The sequence below is a fragment of the Monodelphis domestica genome, chromosome 4 (assembly GCF_027887165.1).
Source record: "Monodelphis domestica isolate mMonDom1 chromosome 4, mMonDom1.pri, whole genome shotgun sequence".
Classification (NCBI taxonomy): Eukaryota; Metazoa; Chordata; class Mammalia; order Didelphimorphia; family Didelphidae; genus Monodelphis; species Monodelphis domestica.
The window spans coordinates 345,198,203-345,220,386 of NC_077230.1; the positions used below are offsets into that span (position 1 = coordinate 345,198,203).

General features: G+C 38.6%; 1 protein-coding gene across 4 annotated transcripts in view; it reads left to right on the top strand.

Moving 5' to 3' along the window:
• Nucleotides 1-22,184, top strand: part of XRRA1 (X-ray radiation resistance associated 1) — a 120,836-nt gene that overhangs the window by 78,502 nt on the left and 20,150 nt on the right. For all 4 annotated transcript variants that reach the window (XM_001367086.5, XM_007490978.3, XM_056794975.1 and 1 more), the window contains one exon: nucleotides 11,113-11,246. In XM_001367086.5, coding sequence (XP_001367123.3) covers nucleotides 11,113-11,246 — 134 coding nt within the window. The remainder of the gene's footprint in view (nucleotides 1-11,112; nucleotides 11,247-22,184) is intronic.

Genomic DNA, 22,184 nt, shown 5'->3' on the forward strand with positions numbered 1-22,184 from the left:
TTCAATTGTACCACAGTGTATCAGCCTCTGTATATAATGTTCTCCTGGTTCTGCTCCTTTCACTCTGCATCAGTTCCTGGAGGTCTTTCCAGTTCCCATGGAATTCCTCCAGTTCATTATTTCTTTTAGCACAATAGTATTCCATCACCAACAGATACCACAATTTGTTCAGCTAAATTGTCCCCAATTGATGGGCATCCCCTCATTTTCCAATTTTTTGCCACCACAAAGAGTGCAGCTATGAATATTCTTGTATATGTATATTTCCTTATTATCTCTTTGGGGTACAAACCCAGCAATGCTATGGCTGGATCAAAGGGCAGACAGTCTTTTAGCACCCTTTGGGCATAGTTCCAAATTGCCCTACAGAATGGTTGGATCAATTCACATCTCTACCAGCAATGAATTAATGTCCCTACTTTGCCACATCCCCTCCAACATTACTTTCCTTTGCTGTCATTTTACTCTTTGGATCATTTAAAAAACCTGTTTGTTATTGTTCAATCTATAACCCTTTGTGACCTCATTTGGAGTTTTCTTGGCAAAGATATTAAAGCAGTTGCCTATTTCCTTCTCCAGTTCATTTTATAGATGAAGAAACTAAGGCAGAGGGTTGGTAACTTGTTTAGGGTCCAACAGCTAGTAATCATTAGAGGCCAGATTTGAACTCAGAAGAGGAGTTTTCCTGACTCCAAGCTTGGCACTCTAGCCACTGTACCACCTGGATGCCTCTGAGATCACTTTACTTACCCAGAATTTACTTTAGGAAATCAGAGTAGAGTTCAACTATACCTCCCAGCTCCTCCCATATGAGATGTCAAGGAATAATACATATATAAGGATAGAACAGTCTTTATTTTACACCAGAAAAACTACTTATAGGATTTACAAATACATTTTCTTCAAGAGGCTGGTGCTACTGAGCAACTCTTCTCCCTACAAAAGTGATCTGTCACCAAGCTGGACAGCTAGGTGGCATAGTGGATAGAGTGCCCAGCCTGAAGTCAAGAAGACTCATCTTCCTAAATTCAAATTTGGCTTTAAAGACACTCACTGGCTGTGTGACTCTGGGCATGTGTAAGGGGTAAAAATTATGGTTGGACTGAATATTTGAGAGTTGGTCACCAGGGATTTAATTACTAAATCCCAAACTGAATTACTCAAGTCAGAATGACTTTTATGGTAGTTTATTTACAAATAGAAGAAATTAAGGAAATGAGAGAGAGAAAGAGAGATCTGTTCTGGCCTGGTCTGAACTAGGCAGGAACTCAGAGGCCCCAGCAAAGGGGGGACCCAGAGGATTAAATTTAATGAGGCTTCCAGCCACCGATGCCACCTCCAAGATGAGGGGCCTCTCCAGAGGCTGGTGTCCCCAGAAAGACAAGGAAAAAGGAATCCCAAGATGATGGGCCTCTCCAGAAGCTGGTGCCTCCAGAAAAGCCAAAGCAAGGGAGCCAATCTTTTCACTCACCACGTGACAGTCCAAAGGAAAGCAGTCTGAGATCTCAAGCCCAAGTTCCTCCATGGTTAAGTTCTAAGGCCAAGAACCCCCACAGCAAGTGACTGTGAAATTTAAAGGTAGTTCTTTTCATCACTTCCTGTGTCTTACATGTACCAATGGTGGCTTAAAAGTTGTTTCTGATTTGTCACTTGCTAATACACGTGGGTCATAGACCTTCCCTCCCAAACTTAATCCTTAAGTGGGGGTGTATACATTCCTGGTGATTAAAATTCTAAAGAATAAATAAGGTGGAGTTAATTTCAATTTCACATATGTCACTTAACTCTGCTTATCTCAGTTTCCTCATGTGTAAAATGAATTGGACAAGGAAATAGCCAACCACTGCAGTATCTTTGCCAAGAAAATCCCAAATGGGGTCACCAAGAGTTGGACTTGACTAAACAATAATCTCTGAACTATCAGATTTAAGAAAGCTAGAAACAACCTCAAGGCTGATGTTGCCCTGAGTTTCTCTTCATCTTTCCAAGAAGCTGTCACAGTTCAAGTGTGTAAAGTGTAGTGTAAGTGTAAACACCCTTCTCCATGGCTTCTAAATCTTAGACTGAAAGGTCACACCACTGATTCCCAGGGCCTGGAACTGGGACTAAGGAATTTTCTTCTTGGGCCAATATTGGCAAGAGTTCATGCAACTTTCAGGTGGCTCTGCCCCAAGGCAAGCTATTTGTAATTTAAGGTGGAAGTTTCATCACCACCAAGACTCCTGGGAGTCTGGTCTCCTTTCACAGCAGCTTTTGCAATGATTGTAAGCCTCCATTATTTATTTAGAGTAGTGATGTGTTCCGCATGTGAGAGGTGAGGGAAGAGATATTTCTCCACATACACAATAAATGGCCCCAGGCTTCTGGGATACAGGAATACTTAGATGACAGGGGGCACAATAATAACTCTACCACTTACTAGCTACTGAACCTTGGGTCAGTCACTGTCTGAGCCTCAGTTTCCTCACCTATAAAATGGAGATCATCATGATAAGTCAACCTACCTCAAGAGTTGTTGCAAGGAAGGCCCTTTTCAAACCTTAAAGTGCTATAGTAACAAAAACTATTGTTATTGAATTGCTTCCTGTCTGTCATGTTTCTGTCTCATTCGTTAGCCAAAAGTTGGCTGAATATTCCTCCTTTTTGGAGCAACCTTCTTCCTACTAATTCCTCACATATTTTCCACTGTAAGATAGGAATTCAGATGACCAAGTTAATAGTATTGGGTGTGAAATAAAAATAAATGGGCTTTGAGTGAAAGCCATGATCAAGTCCATGAGCCTTAATTCATTCAATGTATTTAATGTATGTATTTATTTAATTCAGTTTCCTTTGTTTCCTTCTAGTTTCTCAAAATAATAACAATAACTTACATATTTCCTGTCTGACCTTGGGTAAGTCACTTGGATTCTGAGCCTTAGTTTCATTTCCTGTAAAGTAGGAATAATAGTACTTGCACTATTTACCTTGTTAGAAAATGCTTTATAAACAGTAAAGCCCTATATAAATGTGAGCACCCATTATTATTTATGTAGAGTCTTATTAATTTACAAAGTGCTCTGTTTGCCTCATCTCTCTGTGGTGCTTTGAGCTGAAAGGGATTTTATAGATAATTTTGTCTATCATACTCATTTTCTACACAAAAGCAAATGGAGGTGGCAGATAGGTGACTCAGTGGTTTGAAAGCCAAGCCTAGAGATGGGAGGTTCTGGTTTCAAATCTGGCCTCAGATACTTCCCAGCTGTGTGACCCTGGGCAAGTCACTTAACCCCCATTGCCTAGCCCTTACTGCTCTTCTGCCTTGGAACCAATACACGGTATTGATTCTAAGATGGAAGATAAAGGAAAGTAAGAGGTTTTTTTTTTTTTAAAGGCAAATGGAAGCACAAAGTAGCCAAGCCACTTGACCAAGGGTACACAACAAATCTGTGACAGAACTGGAACTGTGTTCCTTGACCCCAAGTAGAAGATTCCACTAGATTGCAAGCCAGGACCACTTCCTCCCCTGCCATACTGCCTTCTTCAGCAGTGTTCCAGATTGATCAAATTCACAAGGCAAGACCTTGTGATGTCATTGATCCTCTTTCAAAATGAAGGGCAAACAAAAAATAAAAAGGAAGGAAGGAAGGAGGAAAATGAAGGACAAATAGTAAGATTGGTGAGACTGCCCAATTATAGGATCACAAGAGTTAGCACTAAAATGGTCCTTGAGATCCCCCAGTCCAACCTCCTCATTCTACAGATAAGAAAACTTAGATCTAGAACAGTTAAGTCACTTGTCTAATGTCACATAGGTAATAACAAACAGAGCCAGGATAGGGAGGGAGGGAGGGAGGGAGGAAGGAAGGAAGGAATATTTATTAACTACTGAGCTGAACACTTTACAAATATTATCTCATCTGATCCTCACAACAACCCTGCTTTTACTGTCTCTACTTTACAGTTGAGGAAAATGAGGCAAACAGAAGTGAAGTGACTTGTCCAGGGTTACACAATTAGTGTCGTAAGGTGAGATTTGAACTCAGGTCTGCCTGATCCTAAGTCTAATGCTCTATGCACTACCCCATCTAGCTGCCTCTATATAAGTGAGTTTTTACCATGTATAAGTAAGTAATTGCTGTACAGCCCATATCCCCTAACCTTTTTGCATGGAACTTTGCAATTAATGGGATGATGGGCTAATCCCTCCCTATCTTCTCCTTCTCACTCTTTCATCAGTTGAAAGTGATCTGTGCCTCCTCATATTTCTCCTGACTTTGTGTGGTGATCTCCTCTGCCTCCATCACATTCTCTCTTGCATACATGTTTTTCCTCTTGATAAATTGTAATTTCCTTGAAGACATATATTAAGTAATTTAAATTTGTGAACCCTCAGCTTAGCACACTAGCGGGTATTTAATCAATATTTATTGGGTTAAGTTGAATAAATTAAAGGAGAAATGAGATGGGAAGGGGGAGGGCTAATAGAGAATTCCTCCCAACATTCAGCCTTGGAAGCTACTGACCACATTCAGTCCTGGCAGACATTCTCAAAAGACTCAGGGAGTAGAGAGTTAAAATGACAGCTTCCATTTCTCAATATTTTCCTCAGAAGGGCCTTGTAAAGTAAGCAGATAAGCATTATGACAATTTCCATTTTCCAGATGAGCAAACTGAGGCTCAGGGTGGTCAGGGGACCCACCCAAGGTCATATAAACAAGTGATAAAAAGTTAAGCAAGTAACTATTGTGTATTAACCTTTTAGGAATAAGCCTCAGTAGTCCCATTCAATTATTCTCTACACAAAAGATGAAGTCTGAAGTCCCATTTAATTTGAGAGAAGGCCAAGGTTCCCAAGGTAAATTAACAAGAAGTATCCTCCTCTTAGCCAATTGTTCATTTGTTTTGATCTCCTAATGACTTATATGCGCTTTCTAAGGAAAGATAGCAGGCAGTTGTGAACTGGAAAATGCTCTGAACAGAGACTATCATGATGATAGACTCAGGAAGAATCCTGAGATTCATGGAATTCATTATTTCTGAGTGCTAGCCACCTCTTGGCCACTAACTGGTTCCTGCACGACATCAGAGAAGTCTTTCCCTTCCTACATTCATGGATTGTCAGAGTTGGAAGTGATTTTGGAAGTATTAAATGTTACCTCCTTTTTGTATAAAGGAGAAAACTGGGGCCCAGAGAAGGAAGGGACTCACCCAGGATCTCACAGCTAGTGGCCAAGCCAGAACTCAAACTCCAAAACTCTGGATTCTTACTTCAATGTTTTCCCCACCACTTCCTCCTGTTTCTCAGGAGACATGTTTAACCTCATCCTCCCAACTTGGCTTGGAAAATGGAGCAGTGTAGGATGTATTAGATGGGATAGCATTTAAGGCCTCCTCTCCTTCTTAGAGTCTGTATCCTAGGAGTGAATGGAGAAAGGATCTATAATGCACTTTATAAAAATAGCTTTTTAAATGAAAAAGAGGTTAAGGTGGGCCTGATAAGATGAGATTTCCTCTTTCTTGAGTGATAGAGAAGGCTTTGATGATAAGAGGTCAAAGGTGGGATTTCTAGGAATACAGCTCATAAAAATGCCCTGCTTCATGATCTGGTCCTCTCTGAATGCACCCATGGAACAGATCCAATTGACTTCTGTGAACAGAATTCACTGCACTGGAGCCCAGCATATCTAAGAAAGTTCTATTAAAAGAGTCATCAGTGGTGACTGTTAAGGGTATATTTTTAGGGTTGAGACTGAATATATTTTTTAGTGGTTGCCAGGGATTTAAATTCTAAATCCCAAAGAAATACTCAAGTCAGAATAGAATTTTATGGTGGTTTGTTTACAATAGAAGGAAGAAATTAATAATGAGGAAGAGAGTGGGAAAAGGGTAGATGTTCTCCAGTCTGGTCTGAGCCAGGGGGAATTCAGAGGCCTCAGCCAAAGGATCTTCCCAGAAGATTAGATCTAACTTTGCTTCCAGCCATGAATCCTCCTCCAAGATGAGGAGCCTCCTTGGAGGCTGGTGCCTCAAGAAAGGTCAAGGGAAAGGGGGGGTCAGCTTAATCACTCACCATGTGGTTGTTTCAGGGAAGCAGTCTAAGGTCCCATGCCCCAGCAGGTCAAGTTCCACCCTAAAAGCCCCTCTCACAGGAAGTGATATGAAATATAAAGACAGTTCTTTACATCACTTCCTGTGTCTCACATGTACCAATGGTGGCTTAAACTTAGCTTAGGACAGCCCAAGGGGTCAGTCAGTTGTTTCTGATTTGTCACTTGCTAGCACACCAGGGTCATAGACCTTCCTCCCCAACACTTAATCCTTAAGTGTGTGTGGGTGGGATCTGTGGGTGGAGAAATACATTCCTGGTTGCTAGAATTCTAAAGACTAAGCAGGGTGGAGTAAATATAAAATTCACACCTCCCATCCCCACTACTTTCTTACTCCAGCTTCACCTTCAGTGCACAGCTGTGACATCACCTTCTCCTCTGTTCTCTGCTAGACATACAACCCCATTCCAACCCACCCCTTCTTCCCCAACTACAGGTGATCCATTCTTTGAATCTCGAATATCACTCTTTCTGACCTCTCTTGAGCACTAATCATTTTCTAGTTCATATTATACTTGACTTTGAAATTAATACTAAGTCATACCTCTAAGCCTGGATGTTAAAATATCCTGCCTCATATAGTTCCCCTAATGCAATCTATTAGTAATCTAATACTATGTCATGAACTTGCTCTACCTCTTCCTGCTTACAAAATCCCTATGGCATGGGATGTCCTCTCTACCACCCACCTCTACCCCAGTCCCTACTCACCTGTATGGACTGCCCAGTCTCTGGCTCCAGGAATAAGTCTATCCTGCAAGGTAGAGCTCTGGAATCTAGCTCTTTCTAGGAGCTCTTGGTGAGGTCAGAAGTCAGGAGAAATCAAACATGATATCTCCCACTCTGCACCTTCATAGTTCTTTATATTCACCTAATAGACTTACTGTGCTTTAGTTATTTGCATAAGTATTTCATCCTCCTTACTAGATTATAAGATTTATGATGACAGGAATGCTCTTATTCTTTATATTTCTTCTAGGGACTGTACAAGGCTTTGTCAGTAGTTGATGCTCAATATATATTTGTTAAATTGAACTGATAGTACTGGACTTTATTTGAGAATTAGGGACCTGGATTTTAGACCTTCTATTGTATTCCATCCATAACCTCTGCCTTTAGGTAAATTGTGCTTCTGCTTTGCTTTACACATATACCTTCAAAACTAGAATAGGCAAATCCCTCTCTAAGCCTTGTATTCACTCATTTTCAGTCACATATGACTCTCCATGAGCCCATTTGGGATTTTCTTGGCAAAGATACTGGAGGGGATTGCCATTTCCTTCTTCAGGTAATTTCGCAGATGAGGAAACTGAGACAAACAAGGTTAAATGACTTCCCCAGGGTAACATAGCTAGTAAGTGTCTGAAGTCAGATTTGAACTCAGGAAGATGAGTCTTCCTGATTCCAAGCCTAATGATATAACCACTGAACCACCTAGCTGCCCTAGCCTTTGTTTCTTCATCTATAAAATGAAAGAGCTGGTCTTATTGCCTCTTTAGTTCCTTTTTAGATGTAAATCTATGATACCACATCCCATTCCTATACCTCCCCCCCTTATGAGTTGCTGTAGCCACAAAAAAATGCATCTCCTGTTGGCCAACTCTCTGGAGATGGCCATTCCCATATGACACTGGGCAGGCCCAGGGATGATGGACACTCAGTCCACTGCTGAATCTGTATACAAAAGACTTTCCAAATTAACAAGCCCATTCAGAGATGACAGTTCATAGGCATAACTTTTACTATGCCAAACTAAAGAGATTTGAATGAAGATGCTTTAACCACAATGGAAAATGAATTGCCCTATTCTTAAACCCTTTCTAAGGAGTCAGAATTCCCACCATTTCATATCCCACACTTACAAGACATCTTCCTTGATATCTATTTTATTTGGCATTTATAGAAAGTAATCTAACATCTAACCAAAGGATCACTGACTTTATTCATTTATTCAACATTTACTAAATGCCAACTATTTTCAGAGCCCTTTGTTCCTTGCTGGGGGAGATACAGAATTTAGAAAATATCTAGTCTAGACCCAGTCTTTTGTAGAACCTATGAAGAGAAATAAGACATAAATACATCTTGAGCATTGTCACTGTAAGAATACTTTCCATTTTTACAGCACTTTAAGATCTACAAAGTGCTCTCCTCTTAAAGATCCTATGAGGCAAAAGAATAGTGTTTCTGTTTCACAGATGAGGAAACGGAGAGATGAAATAACCTTCCCTGAGATCATATAACTAATAAGACTAGAATTGGGCCCAAGTCCCCTGACTCCATGTTCAAGGTTCTATCCACCATACAACACTGTCTCTCACACAATACTAAATGATGCTTGCATTAGAAAGGAGCAAAAAACCTTACAGAAGATAAGGGGAGGTTTTCTGAAGGAGCTGGCTTGTGAGTTGGCTAGGAATTTAGTAAGCAAAGAAGAGGGGAGAGGATGCTCTAGTCAAAGGCATTATTTACTTTTGTTCCTTTTTTAATTCTTACCTTCCAAATGAGAATCCATACTAAGTATTGATTCCAAAGCAGAAGAACAGTAAGGATTAGGCAATTGGAGTTGAATGACTTGCCCAAGTCACACAGTCAGGAAGTATCTGAGGTCACATTTGAACCTAGAACCTCCCATCTCTAGGCCTGGCTCCTTATCCACTGAGCCATCTAGCTTCCTCTGGCATCACTCACTTTCAGAAGCCTGACTGATGCCTTACAGGGTTATATGGGCCAAACTACTGTGTAGTCATTCAAAAAACTGAATGTGGACTCTTAAATTATATATAAAACCTGGCCTCAGAGATCTTTCAATCTAGTCAGAAGAAAAGATATGAACCCAGATAATTCCACATAAATTATCATGTGAGTTGTACAATGGAGAAGTTCAAACAAAATACTCTGAATGAATGAATAAAAAAGCATTTTATTAGACACTATCTGCTGAACAAGGGATCAATCATTCAACAAATATTTATTAAATACCTATTATGTGCCAGGTACAGTGCTAAGAGTTGGGACACAAATATAATGAACCTATTCTCAAGCTTATATTCTAACTAAAGAAATGAGGATGCATATAAATATATCAGAATAAATTTAAGGAGAATCTACAAGTTTGGGAGGGAGAACACTAGTGGGATAGTAGGGTGGAATCAGAAAAGACTTCATGCAGAAGGTGGTATTTGAGCTGCATTTTGAAGGAAAAGACAGACTCATTGAGGTGGAGATGAAAGAAGGTTACATACAGGGATGGGAAGTGATGAGTGCAAAGGTAGAAAAAAGGCAATGGCAAGAAAAGGTGAAATAAGTAAGTTGGGCTAGATTATAAATTATATAAGAAGGAGGAATCACATGTCATAATGACTGAAGGGGCAGCTAGGTAGCTCAGTGGATAGGGAGCCAGGGCTAGAGACTGAAAGATTCTGGGTTCAAATCTAGCTTTAGATACTTCCCTGCTATGTGATCCTAGACAAGTTATTACTTAACCCCAATTGCTTAGCCCTTACCTTCTCTTCTGCCTTTGAACCAATACTTAGTATCAATTCTAAGACCTACGGTAAGGGCTTAAAAAAGATATAATAATATTATTAGAAAGACAGAATAGGATACAGTTGCATATGAGTTTAAAAACTAAAAACAAAGGAATTTATATTTGATTGTACAGATCATAGGAGGGCAGCTAGGTGGCACAGTGGATAAAAGTGTCAGGCCAGAAGTCAGGAAGACCTGAATTCAAATCTGGCATCAAACTCCTATTAGCTATGTGAACCTGGGTAAGTCACTTTACCCTGTTTGCCTCAGTTCCTACACTGTAAAATGAGCTAGAGAAGGAAGTGGCAAACCACTCCAATATCTTTGCAAAGAAAACCCCAAATGGAGTCCAGAAGAACCAGACATGACTGAAATGACGAAACAACTCAGACTATAGGAAAGCCTAAGAGAAAATCAGTTTGGTAACTACTTAGGGAATAGATTGAAGTAAGAAGAGACTTGAGTCAGGAAACCAATTAGAAAACTGTTGTAACAATGACAACATGTTAAAGAGCCAATGACATTGTAGCTATTTGGGGGGAAAAGAGAAGGGCTCAAATGTAAGAGGTGGACTTAGAAAGCAAGATTCTGCAACTGAGTAAATCTGGGGAAATGGTGATCTCTTCAAAAGAAACAAAGAAGTTTGAAAGAGGGTTGAGATTAGGGGGAAAGATAAGGAATTTGGACGAATTTGAGATGTTTCTAATATATCCCATTTGAAATGTCCAAGAGACAGTTTGTGGTGCAGGATCGAAGCTTAAGTATTGAAAGTGGGGGCTAGATATATTGGTCTGGGAGTCATTCAGAGAGAAATGATCATTAAACCCATAGGAGCTGATGAAGTCACCAAAAGAAATAATGTATCGAGAAGAATAAGGGCAACTAAGATGGTTAGGGCAAGTGAAAAATGAATGAGAGAGGCTGAAAAGGCTGTATACAGTGCAGCCCATGTGGTGGAGTAGTGGCCAGGGATTGATAGTTTGGTTTGGAAAATTACAGAGATGAAGAATGGAGCCACAGGGAAGTAGAGTGACATCCCCTTTCTAGGAATAGCAACATAGTTTGATGATGGGGTAGGAAACTGGAAGGGGTAGGAAAAGTGTTTGAGGATATACACGATGGTTCAGCAGCTAGTGAAAAGTCTGGAAAGTGAAGGAAATCATGTGGGGAAGCCGAACCTAGACACAGTGACCAAATGAGACACCTACCAGGATGGGAGTGCTGGGCTTGAAAAGGGTTATTGTGGCCTCTGGGCTTGTTTTTTGCAAGATTCAAGATTCAAGGAAGGGAATATCTCTTTTAGCTGGGGGCCTGGGGCAGGTTTCCTGGAGAAGTAGCTCCTGTTTTGGACTTTAAAAGACAGGAAGGAGGAGATAGATAACATACAGTTTTAAGATGTAGCAGGATTTCTTCGCAGGGGTAAGTTTCATTACAGTACACAATATACTATAACTTTTGGATGCTTTTTTCCCCTCTCTTTTTGGATCTTTAGCGCCTGGATCTTTCATTCAATAACTTGTCTCAAGAGGCCATTCGTGAGTTGGGAATTCTGCCTCGCCTTAAGATGTTGCTTCTAACAGGCAATGGGCTTACCTCACTTCCTCCCAACATGGCTGTCACAGAGCCGTAAGTGTCTCTTTCTGACCTAGCTTCAACAGGAGTCCTCGTAGAACCTAGAGATCTCCTTTCAACTTGCTTTACAGACTTACCCTCAGAGGGTAAGACCTAGCTTCAACAGGATTCCCCAGCCCCATAGAGTAAAGCTATGTACATCTCCTTTCAATATGTTTTCTAACCCACCTTCAACATGGTCCACACCCAGACACAATTTATTTTCCAATTTACTTTCTCACCTAGTGCCAGCTTTCAGCATTCATTAAAACAAGCTAGCCTATTGTATGTTAAGGCTGGGGAGGTATAATGGTTAGGTTAAAAATGATACCTGCTTTCATGAAGATTATAGTCTAATGACTGGATAAAATGTATATACACATAACCATATTTGAGAGCCTAGAGACCAGGGAAGTAGAGAAAAAATCTGGAAAGCAGCAGTAAGGTGAAATGAGGTAAGTGGAGTTCATTAAATTGTTGAATTTAATCTTGTGTGCTTGGGTTACTCTGTTCTTGTGTCTTGTATCCCTAGGTCTTGTTTGCTTTTATTTTTTAATTTATATTTATATATTATTATATATAATGGTTATATATAATAATATATAACATATAATGTATAAAATTTTATTAAATAAATTAAGCTCAGCAGAAAATTTTACTTGTTAATCAATAAACACATATATTAAAAAACCTATTGTGTGCTGAGCAGTGTGCTAAGCTCTGAGGATACAAAAAGAGGCAAAAAGCCTCAAGGAACTCCTAGGCTGTAGGGGGATGCAAAAAGCAAACAAATATGTATAAACAAACTATGTACAGCATAAATAGGAATTACTGGAGAGAAGGCCTTGGGGAAAAGCTCACTGTAGAAAAGTGGGATTTTATCTGAGACTAGAAGGAAGCCAGAGAAGCCAAGCAGCAGAGATGAAAGGGGGACAGAATTCCAGGCATGGGGGATAGCCAGGGGAAATGCTCAGAACCTAGAGATGGAATGTTTTCTTCAAAGAATGGCAAGGAGCCCATTGCCACTAGATCAGAGTATATTGGGGAATGCAGGGGGGGGGTAGAGTTATGGTGTAAAGAGACTGAAAGGTGGGGAGACCGGGGACAAGATTATGAAGGGATTGAATGCCAAATGGACAATCTTGTATATGATCCTAGAGGTGACAGGGAGCTTCAGGAGTCTCTTGAATAAAGGGGTGACTTGGTTAGATCTGAGCTTTAAGAAAATAATTTTGTCAACTACATTGAGAATATCCTGGAGTAGGAAGAGACTTGAGGCAGACAGACCTCTTCTCTCCTCTAGCAGGCTTGTATAATACTCTAGGCATGAGGTGATAAAGATCTGTACCAGAGTGGTAGTAGTATCAAAGGAGAAAGGGGGTTTTATCCAAGAGATGTTCCAAAGAGGAAATTGATAGGCTTTAGCAACAAGTTGGATATTGTGGGGGGAATGAAAGATACTGAGGGGTTGAGGATGAGACGTGGGTTTGAAGTCTGAAGGACTGGGCCAGCAGTATTACCCTTCACAATAATAGAGAAATTTGGAACAGGGTTAGGGTTAGAGGGAAAGGTAATTCTGTTTTGGACATTTTGATTTTAAGCTGTCTTCTGGACATCTAGTATGATGTCTAAAAGGAAATTGGAAACTAGAGATTAGAGATCAATAGAGAGTTATGTCTGGATAGGTAGATTTGAGAATCATTAGCATTTTTGTGGTTCAGATATTTTCAGTCATGACCCCATTTGGGTTGATCAGTGGAACAGAATAGGTATGTACCATACAGAAGCAAATGAAATTACAAGCCTGGTACTTGATAAATCCCCAAACTCCAGCTATTCACTATTGAGAAAAAATTGCTAAGAAAATTGAAAAGTACTCTGGCAGAAGTCAGGTGTAGACTAATACAATATATATACCAAAATTTATTCCAAATGGATGTGTGATTTAGATATAAAAAGTTATATCATCATTGATTCAAAGAAACAAGAAAGAAATGTCTTATTGGACAATTGGATAGGGAAAGAGTTCATGATCAAATGGGATAAAAAGAATTTTGGTAATATAAACAAAACAAAAGGCAATTTTGATAATATAAACATAATTTTACTAGCCCTTGTTAGGTGAACCCCACACCTGTACAAGAGCTCATTATGGTCCAGAAACCCATTCATAGCCACCATCTTTCCTACTAGCTCTTCACAATTTTGTGAAGAAACAAAAGACAATTTTGATAACATAAAATTTTATAGTTTTGATAGACAAAATTAGAAGAGAAACAGTAAATTTGGAGGAAGGGGAGGATATATGATAAAGCTCTAATTTCTAAGATGCATGAGGAAACAATCCTAAGTGATGAGTTATAAATGTTCAAAAGATATGAACTCGATCTTTTGAAAAAAAGACATTAACGTATGTTGGTGGAGCTATGGATAAGTCCTTCTGTTCTGGATTCCACTAGTAGGTCCATTATACCCCAAAAAAATAAAAAAATATATTTTAAAAAGACCCATATGGAAGATGGCAGCCTAGAAGGAGCAGAAGTTCAGACCTCTGAATACCCTTCCTTACTGATCACAAACTAAATGCTCCTAAGGGACTGAAAAGCAAACCTAACAATAAGAGAGAGCCAAGGAACCCTCCTGCTGGACTCAATTCAAAAGGTACGCCCCCAGAAAGCCAGAATCAGAGAACATTGGGGTTTAAGGGGAAGGCAGAAGGAAGGTCCTAGGACCCCTCCCCCTACCCACCCAGAGCGCTGAGATTCCAGCGGCAGCAGGAACTTCTGGGCAGGCAAAGGTTCTGGTTTGGAGGGTATACCTTGCGGGCAGGTCTGTGCCAAGTTCAGAGGGTTGAATACAGAGGCTGGGAAAGGGGTAGAGAGGGAGCATAGACCTGGCAGCCTGGCCAGAGCTGTGGAGATCTTCCATATTTGCTCCAGTCTTCCAGGAGGTTTTGGACTCAGAGCAGACCCAAGCTGAACTTAATCCCATCAAAAGTCTTCAGAACTCAGGGAAGGCCAGGCTCCAAATCCCTTCTCATTGACTTCTGGACTTTAATGCAATCAAAAGCCTCCAGAGGACAAGGAAGCTCAAATCCCCAACAACCCTCCCACAGAGACTGCACCAAGAGATCTTCTGTCAAAGCTTCAAGAGGGGAGACTGACAGAAGCCCCCCAAATAAAAAAAAATGATAGGAACAAGAGCACAGACAAATATGGGGAGCAAAGAAGGGGTGAATATGAGCAAACAACAGAAAAGAAGAAAGAAATTACAATAGATAGCTTCTATACAGAGAATGGAACAGAGGTGAGGCAACAGCAAACAATAAATCAGAAATCCCAGCGAATTGGATACAGGCTGTGGAAGAACTCAAAATGCAATTCAAAACACAATTAAGAGAGGATGAAGACAACTTTAACAGCAAGATAAGTCATCTGGAAACAGAAAACAGTGTCTTGAAAGCCAAAATCAATCAGCTGGAAAATGAGGCAAAGGAGATGAAAGGTGACCTTCAAATAAAATCAGACCAGAAGGAAAAGGATGAACAAAACCCAGGAATGAAATCCAGTCTTTAAGAACCAGAATATAACAACTAGAATTAAGTGATTTCACAAGGCAGCAGGACACTATAAAACAAAACCAAAAGAATGAAAGAATTGAGGAAAATATGAAGCATCTCATTCACAAAACTGAGGATTTAGAAAATCATTTGAGGAGAGACAATTTAAGAATCATTGGTCTACCAGAAGACCATGACAAAAGAAAAAGCCTGGACATAATACTACAGGAAATTGTTCAAGAAAACTGCCCCATTATCCTAGAATGAGGGAAAAGTGGAGATTGAAAGAATCCACAGATCACCTCCTGTACTTAATCCCCAACTGACAACACCCAGGAATGTTATAGCCAAATTCAAGAACTATCAGACCAAAGAAAAGATATTACAAGCTGCCAAGAAGAAGTCATTCAGATACCATGGAACCACCATGAGGGTAACATAGGATCTGGCTGCATACACACTGAAGGACCAAAAGGCATGGAATATGATATTCTGGAAAGCAAGAAAACTAGGTCTACAACCAAGAATCAACTACCCAGTAAAACTGACTATATTCTTACAGGGGAAAGTATGGTCATTCAACAAAATAGAAGAATTCCAAGCATTTGTAAAGAAAAGACCAGACCTGAACAGAAAATTTGATGTCCAAGCACAGAACTCAAGAGAATCATCAAAAGGTAATTTAAAAAGAGGAGAAAAAGAAAAACAAAACAACAAGAAAAAAAATTTTAAGACCCAATAAGTTAAAATGATATGTATCCCTGTAAGAAAAGATTGATCATTGGTAATTCTTAAAAACTGTTGCTATCACCTTGGCAGCTAGAAGTATTACACTTAGAGGGAACAGTGACAAACTGTATAGGATGAAAGGACAAGGCATAAATAGGTATATAGATGTACACATGCATAAATACATATACATTTGTGTGTATATGTATATATATATATATATATATATATATATATATATATAACTAGAGCTTAAAAAGAGGTTAACACTAAAAGAAATGAGAAAAGAAACAAATGGGGGTAAATTTATATGTCACAAAGAAGCTCATGGCAGGAGGGGGGAGAACATCAATACACTGGAAGGGTAGAGAGGTGGGAGATAGGAAATACTCAACTCTTACGTGCTTTGAAATTGACCCAGAGAGGGAAGAACAATCCAATCCATTGGGGCAGAGAATAGATTTGCGCCCTATAGGGGAGTAGAAGGCTAACAAATGAACTGGTGGGGAGGGAAGCAGTACAAGAGAGGGAAAGGGTGGGGGGGGGAAATTTTAGAAAGACTACAGGGAAAATAAGGGGGGAATAAGAAGGGAAGGGGGTAGAAAGGGAAGTAAAATAAGGGTGGGAATGAGGGGGACTGATTAAAAACAAACATTGGTGTAGAAGGAAATAGTGAAAGAAGAAAAGGCAGGACTAGGAGAAGAAATCAAAATGCTGGGAAATACACAGCTAGTAATCATAACTCTGAATGTGAATATGAACTCACCCATAAAATGCAAGTGAATAGCAGAGTGGATTAGAATCCAAAACCCTACCATATGCTGTTTACAAGAAACACACATGAGGAAGGTAAATACGCATAAGGTGAAAGTAAGAGGATGGAGCCAAATCCATTGGGCATCAACTGATAAAAAGAAGGCAGGAGTCGCAATCATGATATCTGACAAAGCCAAAGTAAAAATGGATCTAGTTAAAAGAGATAGGGAAGGTAATTACATACTGATAAAAGCCAGTATAGACAAAGAGGAAATATCTATTCTCAACATGTGTGCACCAAATGGTATAGCATCCAACTTTCTAAAGGAGAAACTAGATGAGCTCAAGGATGAAATAGATAGAAAAACTATACTAGTGGGAGACCTGAACCTTCCTCTATCATAACTTGATAAATCAAACAAAAAAATAAATAAGAAAGAGGTAAGAGAAGTTAATGAAATCTTAGAAAAAATAGAGTTAATAGACATGTGGAGAAAAATAAATAAGGATAAAAAGGAATATACCTTCTTATCAGCAGCACATGGTACATTCACAAAAATTGACCATGTATTAGGGCATAAAAACATTGAAAACACGTGCAAAAGAGCAGAAATAATAAATGCAACCTTCTCAGATCACAATGCAATGAAAATAATAATTAGTAAGGGTACATGGAGAGGTAAATCCAAAATAAATTGGAAATTAAACAATACGATTCTCCAAAACCAGTTAGTTAAAGAACAAATCGTAGAAACAATAACTTCATTGAAGAAAATGACAGTGATGAGACATCCTTTCAAAACCTATGGGATGCAGTCAAAGCAGTACTCGGGGAAATTTATATCCTTGAGTTCATATATTAACAAATTAAGAAGGGTCAATGAATTGGGCATGCAAATTAAAAAACTAGAAAGTGAACAAGTTTAAAATCCTCAGATGAAGACTAAATTAGAGATCCTAACAATCAAAGGAGAAATTAATAAAATTGAAAGTCAAAGAACTTTTGATTTAATAAATAAGACTAGAAGCTGGTACTTTGAAAAATCAAATCAAATAGACAGAGTACTAGTCTAATTAAAAAAAGGAAAGAAAAAACAACAAATTGACAGTATCCAAGATGAAAAGGGAGACCTCACCTCTAATGAAGAGGAAATTAAGGCAATCATTAAAAACTACTATGCCCAATTATATGGCAACAAATATGGCAATCTAGGTAAAATGGATGAATACTTACAAAAATATAAATTGCCTAGACTAACAGAGGAAGAAATAAATTACCTAAACAACCACATATCAGAAAAAGAAATTGAACAAGCCATCAAAGAACTCCCTAAGAAAAAATCCCCAGATCCAGATGGATTCACAAATGAATTCTATCAAACATTCAAAGAACAACTAATTCCAATATTATACAAACTATTTGACCGAATAAGCCAAGAAGGAGTTCTACCAAATTTTATGACACAAACATGGTACTGATCCCAAAGCCAAGCAGGTCAAAAACAGAAAAAAAAAAACTATAGACCAATCTCCTTAATGAATATAAATGCAAAAATCTTAAATAGAATACTAGCAAAAAGACTCCAGCAAGTCATCACAAGGGTTACTCACTATCACCAGGTAGTGTGGCATTTAAAAGAGTGGATGCCATAAACTGTAAGAGTTAAAATGGTTGAGGTCATAAATTGTAGTGAGTTTAAAATAGTTGAAGATATAAATTGTGATAGATATGAGTGGGTGAGTAAATTGTGACTGCAGAAAATATGTTTTCACTACAGTGTCTTGTTTTAAATCAAATATAAAGTGGTCGCCAGGGAAATATTCCCAATTATGAATAATAAAGTGGAGGAATTCCATGGGGACTGGAACAACCTCTAGGAAGTGATGCAGAGCGAAAGAAGCAGAACGAGGAGAACATTGTACACAGAGACTAATACACTTTGGTATGATCGAATGTAATGGACTTCTCCATTAGTGGCGGTGTAATGTCCCTGAACAATCTGCATTGATCTAGGAGAAAAAAACTATCCATAAGCAGAGGACAAACTGTGGGAGTGGAAACACGGAGGAAAAGCAACTGCCTGAGTACAGCGGTTGAGGGGACATGACAGAGGAGAGACTCTAAACGAATACTCTAACGCAAATACTAACAACATGGCAATGGGTTCGAATCAAGAACACATGTGATACCCAGTGGAATCACGCGTCGGCTATGGGGGGTGGGGGGAAGGAAAAGAAAATGATCTTTGTCTTTAATGAATAATGCTTGGAAATGATCAAATAAAATATTATTTTAAAAAATGACAATCCTGCCCAAATTAATTTACTTATTTAGTGCCATACCCATTGAACTACCAAAAAAACTTCTTTACAGAATTAGGAAAAACCATAACAAAGTTCATTTGGAAGAACAAAAGATCAAGGATATCTAGGGAAATCATGAAAAAAAAATGCAAAGGAAGGAGGACTTGCAGTCCCAGATCTCAAACTATACTATAAAGCAGTGGTTATAAAAACAATTTGGTACTGGCTAAGAGATAGAAAGGAGGATCATTGGAATAGACTTGGGGTAAATGACTTCAGCAGGACAGTCTATGATAAACCCAAAGATCCCAGTTTTGGAGACCAAAACTGACTTTTTGATAAAAACTGCTGGGAAAATTGGAAGACAGTATGGGAGAGATTAGATTTGGATCAACATCTCACACCCTACACCAAGATAAACTCAAAATGGCTGAATGACCTGAATATAAAGAAGGAAACTAAGCAAATTAGGCAAACACAGAATAGTATACTTGTCAGATCTTTGGGAAAGGAAAGACTTTAAAACCAAACAAGAGCTAGAAAAAAATCGCAAAATGTAAAATCAATAACTTTGATTGCATCAAATTAAAAAAAAATTTTACAAACAAAATGAATGCATCCAAAATTAGAAGGGAAGCAATAAATTGGGAAACAATCTTCATTACAAAAACCTCTTACAAAGGTCTAATTATTCAAATTTGTAAAGAGCTAAACCAGTTGCACAAAAAATCAAGCCATTCTCCAATTAACAAATGGGCAAGGGACATGAATAGACAATTTTCAGTTAAAGAAATCAAAACTATTGTTAAGCACATGAAAAAATGCTCTAAACCTCTTATAATCAGAGAAATGCAAATCAAAACAACTCTGAGGTATCATCTCACACCTAGCAGATTGGCTAACATGACAGCAAAGGAAAGTAATGAATGTTGGAGGAGATGTGGCAAAGTTGGAACATTAATTCATTGCTGGTGGAACTGTGAATTGATCCAACCATTCTGGAGGGCAATTTGGAACTATGCCCAAAGGGCAATAAAAGACTGTCTGCCCTTTGATCCAGCCAGAGCACTTCTGGGTTTGTACCCCAAAGAGATAATGGGGAAAAAGACTTGTACACGAATATTCATAGCTGTGCTCTTTGTGGTGGCAAAAAATGGAAAATGAGGGGATGCCCTTCAATTGGGGAATGGCTAAACAAATTGTGGTATATGTTGGTGATGGAATACTATTGTGCTAAAAAGAATAATAAAGTGGAGGAATTCCATGGGGACTGGAACAACCTCCAGGAAGTGATGCAGAGTGAGAGGAGCAGAACCAGGAAAACATTGTATACAGAGACTAATACATTGTGGTATAATCGAACGTAATGGACTTCTCCATTAGTGGCAAGGCAGTGATCCTGAACAACTTGGAGGAACCTACCAGAAAAACCACTATCCACATCCAGAGGAAACACTGTGGGAGTAAAAACACCGAAGAAAAACAACTGCTTGAAATCATGGGTCGAAGGGATATGGTTGGGGATGTAGACTCTAAATGAACATCCTAGTGCAAACATCAACATGGAAATAGGTTCTGATCAAGGACACAAGTAATACCCACTGAAATTGCATGTTGGCTGCGGGAAGAGTGGGTGGAGGGGAGGGAGGGAAATAATGTGATTATTGTAACCAAGGAATAATGTTCTAAATTGACTAAATAAACTTATTCAAATGGAAAAAAAATTTAAAAGAAGACCCATATGTACAAAAATATCTATAGCAGCTCTTTTTGCAGTGGTAATGAGAAAGTAAGGGGATGCCCATTGATTGGGGAATAGCTGACCAAATTATGATACTTGAATGGTTATGTACTAAAAAAATTTTTAATCATGCAAACACTTCCACATTGGTCATTGTTGTAAGAGCAAACTCATATATAACCAAAATCTCCAAATAAAACCATAAATACACTGATATGAAAGAAAATTCCAACAATTCTTTCTCTGGAGGTAGATATCATTCCTTTTCATGTCTTTCAGGATCGTCCCAGATCATTGTATTGCTGAGAATAGCCAAGTTTTTGCAGACAATCATCATCCAATACTGTTCTTAATGTGTACAATGTTCTCCCAATTCTGTTTATTTTGCTCTGTATCAGTTCCTGCAGATCTTTCCAACCTTTTTTGAAATCCAACCTTTTTTGAAATTGTGCTCTTATAGCACAATAGTATTCCATCACAAATATTGTACTGAAATTATGATACATGGAATATTATTGGGCTGAAATAAATGATTAAAGGAATAGTTTGAATAAGATTTGTATAAATTGGTGCCGAATAAAGTGATCAGAACAAGGAGAACAATTTATACCATAATGACAACATTGCAATAACATTGAAAGACTTAAGAGCTCTGACCAATGCAATGATCCACCATGATTCCAAAAAATAGATAAGAAAATATGCCACCCACCTCCTATCAGAGAGCTATTGGCCTCAAAATACTGCCTGAAATATAACATTTTTTGGACATGGTCAATGAAGGAACATATTTTACTTGCCAGGATTTTGTTTTTCTTTTCTTTTTTCCCCACTGGGGTGAGTAGGAAGGAGTATAAATACAGCTTGTTAAATGAAAATCAAATTAAAATGTTAAAAATAGGAATGAGAGTCTTCCTGTAAATAAGAAAGCTGTACTATCTCTGGAGGAAGTAGTTCTGTGTGCTCTAAGCAATGAACTCACAAGTACATCTAGATCATGTCATTCAGTAATGGGAAGAAAAAGAATAGTGATGAATTGTGATTCCTGGTGAATGGGGCCCAAGCTAGCTATTTGAGAACCTGAAATACTCAATGAGAGAGATTTGCCATCTTCTGGGGCATGTATCTGGAACATGACAAAAACCACTTAAGATTTATCAAATCTGATACACTGTCTCTTTCTATGATTTGAATGGGGTAAAAGGAAGCAAAAAACCATTGATAAGGATTATGAATTCTTTAGCAAGAATAATGGAAGACTTTAGGGGCACAGATAGCGCTTTCATCACTACTGCCAAAAGAGAAATCCAAATCTGGGATGTGAAGAGCTAGTAGGAAAAATGGTGTCTATGAATGAATGGGATATGGGTTTATGGACCATAATGGGCTCTTGTCCAGGTATGGGGTTCATCTAACAAAGGTTAGTAAAATTGTGTTTGACTAGAATCTTGCAAATATATAATAAAAGAGTTTTATAATAAAAAAGGAAGAAGAAAAGGAAAAAACTGTCCATGTAAGTCTAACCAACCCTGCTATAATAAAAAATGGCAAGTGCAAAGCATAAATAATATATATGACAAGCTAGTGATCCTAACAAAAAAGTTAAAATTGACTTCATCGAGATAAATGAGTCTTGGTGGCATGGAATTCATGATTGGGATTTGACTTTGGTAGGGGTGGATAAAATGATGATGAGGATGAGGATGATAATGGACAGCAATGAGACAGCAAAACAATCCAACACTTATTTTGTGTCTCTATTCTCTTCTAAGGAAAGTCATCTTTGCAAAGGAATAGCTATAACAAAAATGGCTGGTGGGATATAGAAACTCAATTTAAGTGAGAAGATGGTGAAATAATGTCT